Source organism: Diceros bicornis, chromosome 16 (assembly GCF_020826845.1).
Source record: "Diceros bicornis minor isolate mBicDic1 chromosome 16, mDicBic1.mat.cur, whole genome shotgun sequence".
NCBI lineage: Eukaryota > Metazoa > Chordata > Mammalia > Perissodactyla > Rhinocerotidae > Diceros > Diceros bicornis.
In genome coordinates this window covers 9,822,649-9,835,685 of record NC_080755.1, presented here as the reverse complement: position 1 = coordinate 9,835,685, position 13,037 = coordinate 9,822,649, and the positions used below count along the sequence as shown (strand labels likewise).

At 37.6% G+C, this 13,037-nt stretch overlaps 1 protein-coding gene across 3 annotated transcripts in view; it reads right to left on the bottom strand.

Annotated features, from left to right (window-relative positions):
• The window catches only part of FAM210A (family with sequence similarity 210 member A), a 34,682-nt gene that overhangs the window by 9,538 nt on the left and 12,107 nt on the right, over nucleotides 1-13,037 (bottom strand). For 2 of the 3 annotated variants that reach the window (XM_058556726.1, XM_058556728.1), the window contains exon 2: nucleotides 957-1,458. In XM_058556726.1, the coding sequence (XP_058412709.1) occupies nucleotides 957-1,417 (461 nt within the window). In that variant the 5' untranslated portion in view covers nucleotides 1,418-1,458. Of the gene's footprint in view, nucleotides 1-956; nucleotides 1,459-3,818; nucleotides 4,026-13,037 lie in introns of those variants that run through there. The other variant, XM_058556727.1, reaches the window with a different exon arrangement.

The window sequence follows — 13,037 nt, the reverse complement described above, 5'->3', positions numbered from 1 at the left end:
ACAGCACGATCAAAGGAATGGGCATGCACAGGCATACACTCGCCACTGCTAGTGGTGGAAACAAACTGGAAATCACTGAGGAGCTGTTTCTGTGTGTACTCCTGCTCCTAAAGCAGTGTGAATAATATAACTTACCTTAAAACAGAGCAACAGTATTTAACAAGAAAGGTAAATTTAGAAATTCTCTGTTTTACAATATCTGGAGGCTAGGTCCACCAAATTAACTTTTTTTAAGTCTTAAGAACACCTAACATGAGATCTACCATCTTAACAAATTTTGAAGTGTACAAATTAACCTTTAATCAGAACAAAAAGACCTTACCTTGACATTTATCAGATGTGAGTAACATTAAAACATAAGTCTTTAATTTGCTCATTTTTGTGTCTACCACACGTTAACTAGCCTTTGGCAAAAATATCTTACAAATCTCCCACCAAAATCTTACATACGGAGAAATAATAGATAGCTTTTTACATTTGTGAATATTTTAAGAAATATATAAGTAAGGATGGAACTCACGATGTTGTCAAATTTCTGAAATCTGAAATTTTATTTCTGTGTTATCCTAAATGCTGACAGGAGATGAGCATGATGATTAAGAGCATGGGCTTTGAAGTCAGACTTGGAGTTATTTTGGGAAAAGCTAAGTTATTCTGACTTACTCTTGCTTATCTATTTTCTCATTAATAAAATGGGAATGATTACACTACTGCTTCACATGGTTGCTGTGAAGATTAAAAGAGAAGATACAGCTAAAAACTTTAGCATAATACCTGCTGTACACAGTATGTCAGCTATTATTATTAAAATGTGAAAAACAGCTACAAAAAGTAGTCATCCTCTATCAATTAAAGACATTAAAGCATTTAAAAAACTATTTAAGGCCTTCATTAGTACACTTAAGATTAACATTCTGATAAAACAGGGAAAGGTGCTCAACCAAGCAAAAACTTACTTTATGGCTGCATAATAAAATGTTCCGAACCAAACACCAGAAGTTATTAGATGCACTGGAATCAAAACTTTTCCATATTGTCTAAATGTTTTCTTAAACCGTTGATAAAGACTAATAGATTTATCTTGTAAAGGATCAGGTTCTTCCTTTTTTGGAGATGAGGCATTGGACGATATAACCCTCTTGGATAAAATATCTTGCTCCCACTGTTTACGGTGAAGGATCCCCAGTTGAGGTGGATGAACATCGAATGGCTTCCTTTCCTTTGCACCACACTGGGCAGCAGATAAGTGCAACCATTGTTTTTGAGGGCCCTGTACCAAAACTACCCTGGATTCAGCTTTACACAAAAGTAATGGTCCCTTTATGTTTTCACAGTGTCCAAAAAGACCAGCTTTATGCGGTTCCATGCATGTCCTATGTGCCAGTTGGAGTACAGTCCTTGGTACATTCCATTGCATTTTGAAGAACGGTGATTGATGGATTTCAGCTTCTACAGAGACTAGATTTAAAAAAAAAATTAGATTACATAAAGATTTCCATTTTAAACCAATTCTCTTAAAAATAAATCATTAACTATTAGGTAGTGAAGGGGACAAAGACTATCCTCTACCCACTCTGAGTCCTTTCTGGCTGGGCTACAAATTAAATTGACATGAGACCAAATAGCAGGAGAAAATCAAACAAAGCTTTATAACATGTATACATGGGAGAAACCAGGGAAACTGAGTTTCTTGACAAATGGCGGAGGTTTTCACCTTAAATAGCATATTCAGGTAGTAAAAGGAGGATGTTGGGAGGAGGGGGGAGTCACCTTACGGGACATTACCAGAAATCATAGTAAACAAGAGTGTGCAGATTTAAGTCCTTGTCTTCCTCACTGATAAGAGCTTCTAGAGATAAGGTCGTCCCCCCTTCTTCCTGATACAGAGAGGGAGATACTTTTACAAATGGAGATTTCTCTTATAAATGTAAATATTTGGTCTTAGCAAGGACCCTCCCAGTCTATTGATAAAATAACCAAGGTAAAAAGACATATTTTGAGGTGGCCAATTTTGATCTCCCACAGTACTAAGAGGACAGACATTGCTACCAAATCCACAGAAATTAATGTTAAGGAATATAGTTCTAACATACCTCAATTTTAAAATTTCATTAAAACACACCATTTAAGTATGATATAGTAAATGAGTCCAGCAGACATCATGGAGAGTAGTGTTTTGAGGCTATTTTATTACTACAAAAGGGATATTTGTAGGGCTTCTGTTATTCTACAAAGAAACAGCGTAATATAATGAAGAAATCCTAAGCTCTGGAAGCAAAAGACCTGGGCCCTAATGTTTTGGGGGCCTTTTAGACTCCAAGCCCAAGTCCACTAGTAAAATGAGGATTACTTCAGAGGGTTGTTACAGGAATTATATGAAATTTCTGATGTAAAAGTGCTTTTGTAAACTAACAAGCATCACATAAGTGTTAGTTATTATTACAAATGTTAAGGTTTGATGAATAGTTGATAGCAGTATCATTTATTCTATAATGCCTTTAGACTAAATTATATAAAATTGTAAATCACACGTTATTGGTTGGTGAGGAGATAGACTTTTCCAGATATCTAAAACTTTTTGTCAGAAAGACAGCACAACATAATTTTAAAAGAACATAGATTTAGGAATAAGATGGAACCAACTGAATTAATAGTGGTATTATTTTGGGCCGGCCCCGTGGCTTAGCGGTTAAGTGCGCGCGCTCCGCTGCTGGCAGCCCAGGTTTGGATCCTGGGCGTGCGCCGATACACCGCTTCTCCGGCCATGCTGGGGCCGCATCCCACATGCAGCAGCTGGAAGGATGTGCAGCTGTGACATGCAACTATCTACTGGGGCTTTGGGGGAACAAATAAATAAATTAATTAATTAATTAAAAAAAAAAATAGTGGTATTATTTTGAGCAAATTACTTAGCCTCTCTAGACATAGGTTTCCCCACTGGTAAAACAGAATTATGTATGTATTCCCACAGCAAATGAGTTCCCTCCCCTCAACGTCAGGCAGCACCACCTGACCCCTAATCTCCAGCCCACCCCGCACCAGCTCTCTTACTACTTCTAATAAGTTGGGAAGAGGTGATCTTATTTTTTAAATTGTATACTAAATAAGAGTCAACAAGATTTGAGTTAACACCTCAGTAAATTAGCACTCCAATAAATACAGATACTCCATTTTACACGAATATTTGTTATCTGAGTACAAAGTTGACTGTCATCACATAAAAACATCCACTAACGAACTGTCCCCCTGTACAATTAATCTGCTGACTCATCCCTCTCTAATTAATAATTAACATCAGCTCCTATCAGCCTATCACAGACAATGCAACAACACAATGCAAATGAGTTGCGAAATGAAACTGCAAATCTTGGAAAACAAATAGGCTCCCAGGAAGCCTTTAAAAGCGATACTGGAGACTGCTATAAGCAAAAGCAAAGTCAGTGACAAGTAACAATCTGAAGAATCAGACCAGTTAACAACCAAAGACAAAAGCTACAGGGATAATGACAGGTGCTTCAAATAAAGAAAGACTTAAATATTAGATGACTAAGAAAGGCCATAAAGAAAAATGAGTAGGCCCTTAATTATTTTTGTTGTGAAAGTCAAACATTAAGTAAAAAATATATTATTGTGCTCTCCTACAATCTTTATTTTTATCTATAAATCTATACTATGCCTATGTCAAGGGGAAAAAAACACCAACAGGTTGTTTATTCTAGTAATTAGCTCAGTTGGAATTATAACCTAAAATTTGTCAAATATAGAGTTCAGCTTCATTTTTCACACAAAAAAATTCTTTTCAAAACTTTTACTTTCACCTTTTGGTCTCTCTTATAGTTGGATTTCTTCTGAGGCTTTTCTCCAGCACCATTATCTTTGAATGATTCCTGTTCATGGCTTTAGTGCAGGTGTTTTCTGACCTCTAAAGTCTTTCTTTTTTTCTTTTAAACTTATTCCCTTTATGGGGCAGCATTCCAGAAGGTGAAGTTTGCATAAGTCTAACTTTCAGATAACTAGATTATTACACGTTTGTACATGTGAAGAAAATAAAAGAAGAAGGATTAAAAAGAAAAGCCTCTTTCCAAGTTTGCACCCATTCCCTGGTTTCCCCAACTACCCCCCCTCCCATTTTTTAAAACTATCTTGATCCTCTCCACTTCTTATTGCCTATTTTGAAAAACATCTTTACTGAGATATAATTCACGTACTATACAATTTAAGATGTAGACTTCAACGATCTTTAGTATTTTCACAGTTGTGCAACCGTCACCACAATCTAAGTTTAGAACACTTTCACTACCCCAAAAAGAAAGACTATATCCATTAGCAGTCATTCACCATTCCCTCACCGTCTGAGTCCCAGGAAACCACTAATCTACTTCCTGTCTCTATTTGTCTATTCTGGACATTTCATATAAATGGAATCACAATATGTGGTCTTATGTGACTGGCTTCTTTTACCTAGCATGTTTTTCAGGGTCATTCCTGTACTAACTCTTGAGCTAAGATTTACCTTTATTCCCTGAGAAATCTCTGGGCTGGTGGCTTCCAAACCTGGCTACACATCAGAATCATGGTGGGATTGGGATGTTGCACGGGAATAGAGGCAGTCTGAAAATACAGATTCCTGGTCTCCGCCTAGACCTAACAAATCAGAATCTCCTGCAGCCAGGTCCCATCTGACAATATGAATTTGGGTCCAGCAAATTGCTCCAGTGCCAGAGGCAGCCATGGTGGCAAAGGTATCATTCACCATCATCATCATAATGGGAAGATGTTTTTGAGCCCCTATGTGGTAGGTGCTTTGTAAACACTTTACACGTATTAACTCATATTCTTCTTTTTTTTGGTGAGGAAGACTGGCCCTGAGCTAACATCTGCGCCCATCTTCCTCTATTTTGTATGTGGGATGCCGCCACAGCATGGCCTGATAAGCAGTGCGTAGATCCGCACTCGGGATTCGAACCTGCGAACCGTGGACCGCTGAAGCAGAGCGCGTGAACTTAACCACTATGCCACCAGGCTGGCCCCTCATGTTATTCTTATAACAACGCTATGAAGGAGGGACTATTGTCATCATTTTATATTTGAGGACACCGAAGCACAGACAAGAGAAAATAACTTGCCCAATGTCGCTAGAATGGTGAGTAAAGGAGCTGGGACTCAAATCTAGTTTGATCTCAGGCCCATGCTGGGTCACTAAGCTATAACGCCACTTCTAGAAGGAAGAGACAGTGCCAATTTTCAGTAGACTAAGACATACGGTAAAAGCTCCCTAGGGAAACACAGGGCTCAAGAAATGAGTCTTAAATTTTAAATTAAAAACTAAAATTAAATTAATTTAAATTAAAATGCCAACATGTGGGTAATGGCTACCATAGTTGACAATGCAGCTCTAGACTTCCAAACACAATCACAATACTGATGACATACACAATAAGATTTCATTAGATTTCAAGGAACAAACCTATTTCAGACGAGTGCAAGTAGAAGCAGAGGGCAGGTACAAACTAAGTATCATAAATATTCTAGCATTAACAGGCTTCAGGAAGAACAAACACCAAAGCAAGGCAGGAATTATCTTGACTCACAGCTAGCACCTGTGTATAATGGTCTCAGCTCAGCAGCTTCCATTTCTGGGTTTTACTAGTCTGCTCATCTTTTCAGTTAAAGTTAGAAGTTTCTGGTTATTGGTCAATGATGGAGGTGCCATTCCTTATAAACCCTACCTAGCTCAAATCAGCTATTATCCGGGCAAGTAGATGAGTGGACCTGAAGAAATTACAAACTAACAAGCCCCTAAAATATTTCTGATACAAATGAAGAACCTGGAGTGATGAGCAACTTAATCTTGAATTTCTTCCAACGAAATAGAGTAATTTCAGTAATAAATTCTTAAAATCATGAGATTTAGCTTATTTCTTACACAAAAGTTACCTCTTATATCCTGCCTCAGCTTATGAAATTTTCATACCCACAGATGAGAGCAGTTTTCTAAATCGCTTATTGCTTCAGTTATGGAAATAAATGATAAAACACATCACTGCACCCAAGTGAAGTGACAAAATTACACTGCTGTTGCGGCTATCTTTTCACAATTTAGAATTATGTCATTAAAGCCTTTAACACTGTGAGTGGCTGACATATGATTAATGGTGCCTAATTCTCAATATACAGTCAGCTCTTGATATCGGTGGATATGGAACCTGTGGATATAGAGAGCCCACTAAGGGACTTGCACATCCACAGATTCTGGTATCTGCAGGGCGGCGAGGGTGGGGTGAGGTGGGGTGGTGGCAGTCCTGGAACCAGTCACCCGTGGATACTGAGGGACTACTGTACAACCCTATCCTGTACAGCAACGACATCACGAATAATTTCTAAGTAAAGCCTGATTCTGTCATGACTTAATTTTAATGAGGAGGCAGTAGAGTTTAACAATTGAGATCTTGGAATCTGAGAGGTAAGACTACCTGGGTTCAAATCCTGAAAACACTATTAATAAACTATATAACCTTTGGACAAGACAATTAGCCTGCCTGTGCCTTGGTTTCCAACTTGTAAAATGGGGTTAATAGTTAACAATAGTACCTACTTCATAAGCTTGTGAGGATAAAATAAATGAACACATGTAAAATGTTTAGAAAATGCCTAGCATGTAGCAGTGCTCAGAAACCATTACAAGCTACTATATTACAGGTAAGCAAGGTAGTCTGTTGCCCTTATTCACAGTGAAACAGGCTGAGGATCAGTGCCTGAGCCAAAAGGAGATACTATAGGATAAATAGTTGCCTAGGATGGGTCTGGCACAAAACTTGAAAATCTACATGAAATTCTAACTAATCAATCCAATAAAACAGTGTCTTAGAGACAGGCCCAAGACCAGGCATGAGGAAGCAGCAATACACATATGTGAAAGTTAGGAGCCTCTCATGTAGCAGTCGTGACACAGAGACAAGTAGGGTGAAGACAGTGGTCAAGAGTAAAGGAGTAAGGAAGCAGTGGGAATCAAAAAAAGAGAAGTTGAGTTAAAGGAACAGAGGGGAGGGTAGGATGGACTGAAATGAATGCCAGTGAGAAAACACAAATATTAGAGTGATGTTGGGATTCTAGAGCAGCTATATCCTGAAATTCCAGTTCCATGAGGCCAAATAAGTTAGCTCATGAGATTCCTTTCTTCTCTCTAGATCCTTACCAAACCCAGGCTGCTCAAGATTATATGAGCACATTTCCGTTTCTCACAACCTAGAAGCCTAAGACATTCAAGCGGCACTAGAAATACAACTGAGTGGACAAGGAATTAACTAATTTATACTCCATTCCCATATAAAAAATAAAAAGGCATTGACTCAAAAGTTATAGAGCTGGAACAACACACTTCAATAGCAAGATTTGGTTCTCTATTGTATGAATTCAAAAAACTCTTTTGTCAAACAAAATCTTATTTGGAAGTCCAACAAAGAAAACAAATAAAAGCAAAATTGCTCAAGTTAAAGCAGGATTGAGAGGAACAGACGTTCTGGTTTGCTCCCACCTCCTCCAGCCCACGGGGCACAGCCACAGAAGCCCTATCTGTGAAAACACAATCACAAAGTGGACGAACTCTCTGTACATGATGGTCCTACTTCATTTAACTGTCATTTTCCTGTAAGTCGCAGCACAGGTATTAATTCCTTCTGAAGCCCCTGAATCTCACAATCTGGATAAGAAACTCCATTGAAAATTTATCAGATATTGGAATTTTCTTTTTCTCTGAGGACTCTACATTCCTGGGAGGCAAGGAGTTTGTCTTTATTCCTGTTAGTTACAGGGACTAGTGAAAAACCTGGCATCTCACGGGTGCTCAATGAAATTTAGTTCAGTGAATGTCAACAATTTATCAGTTTTTAAAAGACTCAATTTATCTCTAATAAATGACTTCTGAAACCAATGTAGCATCTTCAGATTGAGAAGTTTTGGGGATTAATAAAAATTAACACTGTCTTTTTAAGGGAATTTAAAATAACTATGATTACTATGTTAAAAGTGCAAATGGAAAGAGATAAACAACATGCAATGTAACCAGAATGGAAATTCTAAGAAAGAATCAAAAAGAAATGCCACAAAACAAAAACACTGTAACAGAAACGAAGAATGCCTTCAATGAGCTCATGGCTGATGCGAGTCGACACAGCCAAGGAAAGAAGCAGTGAGCCTGAAGGGAGGTCAATAGAAACAATCCAAACTGAAATGCAAAGACAAAAAAAGAAAAACAAAGCAAAAAGAAAAGCCAACCAAAAAACGAAACAAACAAAAAAAACCAGAACAAAACATCCAAGCACTGTGGGACAATTTCAAAAGGTGTAACATACAAATAATAGAAACGCCAGAAGGAGAAGAAACGGAGAAAGAAGCAGAAAAAATATTTGAAGTAATATGAAGTTGGAGAATTTTCCAAAATCACTAACAAACACCAAACCACAGGTCCAGGAAGCTCAGAGAACACCAAGCAAGATAAACTTCTAAAACCCATATCCAGGCATATCACATTCAAGGTGCAGAAAACCAAAGACAAAGAAAATCTTGAAAGAAGCTAGATGGGAAAAAATACCTTAACTATAGGGGAAAAAGGGTAAGAGTTAGAGCTGACTTCTCATCAGAATCTATGCAAAAAGAGAGTGAAGTGAACATTTAAATTGTTTAAAGAAAAACCACCAAGCTAGAATTCTATATCCAGCAAAATTATCCATCAAAAGTGGAAAAGAAATAAAGACTAAAGTCTGTTAAATCAAAGAAAAAACGGAGGAAATTCATTGCCAGTCAGACTTACCTTTCAAGAAGGAAATAATATAGAAACTCGGATCCACATAAAGAAAGGAAGAGCATCAGAGAAGGAATCAATAAAAGCAAAACTCATCTAAAATATAAATGTTTAAAATAATAATAATAATGATGTATTAGGTGATTAATAGAACATGAATAAGTAAAATGAAAGACAGTGCTGTCACAAGAAAGGAGAGGGAGGAATTGAGAACACTATGATAAGGTACTTGCAACTATACATGAAGTATTTATAAAGGCTTGCCTGGTTTCCCAACATAAAATCTATCCTTGAGAATATTCCACGAGGGCACAAGAAGAATGTGTAATCTGCTGTGCTTGGACGGAGTGCTCTATGTATATCTATTAGGTCCATCTCGTCTGGTTTTTCATTTAAGTCCACTATTTCCTTATTGACTTTCTGTCTGGATGATCTATTCATTGATGTAAGTGGGGTGTTAAGATCTCCTACTATTATTGTGTTGTTAATATCACCTTTTAGGTTTGTCAATAGTTGCTTTATGTACTTTGGTGCTCCTGTGTTGGGTGCATATATATTTATAAGTGATATGTCTTCTTGGTGGAGTGTCCTTTTTATCATTATATATTGACCCTCCTTGTCTCTCATTACCTGTTTTATCTTGAAATCTACTTTGTCTGATATAAGTATGGCAACACCTGCTTTCTTTTGTTTGCCATTAGCTTGGAGTATTGTCTTCCATCCTTTCACTCTGAGCCTGTGTTTATCTTTAGAGCTGTGTTTCCTGGAGGCAGCATATTGTTGGGTCTTGTTTTTAATCCATCCCGCCACTCTGTCTTTTGATTGGAGAATTCAATCCACTTACATTTAGAGTGATTACTGATATATGAGGGCTTAATGTTGCTATTTTATTGCTCATTTTTTGGTTCTGCATTTCCTTTGTTTCTTGTCCTGTGTGTTTCAGACTATCAATTCAGTTTGGTAGTTCTGTATGATGGTTTTCTTTGTTTTCTCTTTATTTATCATATGTGTCTCTGTTCTGATTATTTGTTTAGTGGTTACCATGAGGTTTATATAAAAAAATCTCGTAGATGACAAAGTCCATTTTCTGATGAACTCTTATTTCCTAAGTCAATTCCATCCCTTACCTCTTCCCCTTCTAAGTTATTATTGTCACAACTTATTCCATCTTGTGTTGTGAGTTTGTGGTTAAAAGGATAAGGTTATATTTATTTTTGGTGTTTTCCTTCCCTTAATCTTTGATGTTATAATTGTTTGCTAACCTATTCTGATAGACAGCTGCAATTTTTCTGATTTTGTCTATCTATTTTTCTCCTTGCTCAAAGTTTTGTCAACTCTTTCTCTTTTTTTTTCAGGCATGAGGACGTTCTTGAGCATTTCTTGTAGTGGGAGTCTTGTGACAATGAACTCCCTTAGCTTTCGTTTATCTGGGATAGTTATTATTTCTCCATCATATCTGAAGGATATTTTCACTGGATGGAGTATTCTTTGCTGAAAGTTTCTGTCTTTCAGAATCTTGAATATATCATTCTACTCTCTCCTAGCCTGTAAACTTTCTGCCGAGAAATCAACTGAGAGCCTGACAAGAATTCCTTTGTACATTATTTTTTTTGTCTTGCTGTCCTTAATATTTTCTCTTTGTCTTCGACTTTTGCCAGCTTTACTACTATATGCCTTGGAGAGGGTCTTTTTATGCTGATATATTTAGGAGATCTGTTGACTTCATTCACTTGTATTTCCAGCTCCTTCCCCAGGTTTGGGAAGTTCTCAGGCATTATTTCTTTGAACAAGCTCTCTGCTCCTTTTTTCCTCTCTTCTCCCTCTGGAATACCTATAATCCTTATGTTGCATTTCCTAACTGAGTTAGATATTTCTTGGAGAATTTCTTCACTTCTTTTTAGTCTTGGTTCTCTCTCACCCTCCATCTGGAGCATTTCTGCATTCCTATCCTCTATATTGATAATTCTTTCCTCCATATTGTCAGCTCTGTTCTTTAAAGAGTCCAGATTTTTCTTTATCTCCTCCATTGTGTTTTTCATCCCCAACATTTCTGATTGGTTTTTCTTTATAGTTTCAATCTCTTCTGTGAAGAAGTTCCTGATTTCATTGAATCATCTATCTGTATTTTCTTGTAATTCGTTGAGCTTTTTTACGATAGCTATTTTGAATTCTCTGTGGTTTAGGTTATAAATTTCTGGACCTTCAGGATTGATTTCTGGAGATTGTCATTTTTCTTCTGCTCTGGAGATCTAATATATTTTTGCATACTGTTTGAGGGCATGGGTTTGTTTTTCCTCATGCTGAAAATATCTGGTTGCAGCTTTCACCTGCCACCACTCAGTGGGGGTCAAGAGCTGTGTATTCTGAGCTCACCACAACCGCGGGCACTCTGGCCAACCAGCTGTGCTGGAACGCTGGAGCGCTGGGTGGGGGGAGGGGCTGTTTCTTTCACCTGCCTGATCCTAGGTGCTTCTCACTCTTCCCTTGCTATCTGCTCTCCTGGGGTGCTAGTGTGATGAAGACACCCCTGCAACAGTTCAGACCCCTCCGTATGGGAGTTTCCCAGGGGCTGTGAGAGAACTTGGAGAGTGATGGTTTTCCCATGGAGGGCCGCCCCTCCCCTCCACCCCAAGAGCTTCACAGACCCGGAATTGCTGCCTTTACGGATGGAGAGAAGTTCTCCTTACCTCCATCTACTTCCTCCGGGGATTCCAGCACCTCCACCTTCAGATGTAAGGCTGCGTGGGTCTCTCAGATGTCTTTTGTGTTGTGTGAATGTCCTCTGTTGGTATATGAATGTCCTTTTTGTTGTATCTTAGAGGGGAGAGTCTATGGGGAAAGCTCACTCTGCCACGATGCTCTATACATGAAATATTAAAGTGTTATTTGAAGGTGGATTTAGATTAGATAAAAAGGTACATTATGAACTCTAGGAAAGCCACTAAAAAATTTATTTAAAAAGTACAAGTGGTACACTGAAAGTGGAGATAAAATAGAATCATATAAAACTCCCAAATAAAGTGAGAGAAAGCTGGGGCCGGCTCAGTGGCATAGTGGTTGAATTCATGTGCTCCACTTGGGCAGCCCAGGGTCCACGGGTTTGGATCCTGGGCACGAACCAACACACCACTTGTCAAGCCATGCTGTAGTGGCATCTCATACACATAAAAAATGGAGGAGGATGGGCACAGATGTTAGCTCAGGGCTAATCTTCCTCAGCAAAAAGAGGAAGACTGGCAACAGATGTTAGCTCAGGGCCGGTCTTCCTCACCAAAAAAATAAATAAATAAAAAAATCAGAGAAAGTTGAAAAAGAGAGGAAAAAAGAAACAAAGGAGAAATAGCAATGAATGAAAATCATTTACAAATATGCTAAATATTAATCCAAAAATGTACTAATAACTTTAAAAGTGAATGGTCTAAATACGCCAATTAAAAGACAGATTGATTGTCAGAGTGGATTAAAAAAAACAGGGTCAACTATATGTTGTCTAAAAATATCCATTTTAAATATAAATTCTTAAATAAGTTATAAGTCAAGGGATTGAAAAAGATATACCACATTAACACTAATTAAAAAAAGCTAGAGTCACTACATTAATTTCAGACAAAGCAGACTTTAGAATTTCTTTGATTATCACTGAAAAAGAGGATTATTTCATAACAATAATGTAATGATAATGCAAAGAAAACATAACAATCCTAAATATGTATGCACCCAACGAGAGGATCGAAATACATGACACAAAAACTGACAGAACTGAACAGAGAAATAGACATATCCACTCCTATAATTGGAGACTTCAACACCTCTCTGTCAGTACTCAATAGATCCAGCAGACAGAAAATCAGTAAGGATATAGTTGAACTAAACCACACTATTAATCAGCTTGATCTAATCGACATTACAGAATACTCCATTCAGCAACAGCAGAATATACATTCTGCTCAAGCTTACATAGAACGTTCAACAAAATAGACCACATTCTGGGCCATAAAATACACCTGAACAAATTTAAAAGAACAGAAATCATGCAGAGTATGTTCTCAGACTATAACGAATTAAACTAGAAACCATTAACAGAAAGATAGCTGGAAAACCCCTAAGTATCTGGAAATTAAACAACATACTTCTAAATAATCCACAGGTCAAAGAACTCAAAAATTTTTTAAAAATATTTTGAAGTAAATGATGGGGCTGGCCCGGTGGCCTAGCGGTTAAGTTCACGCGCTCTGCT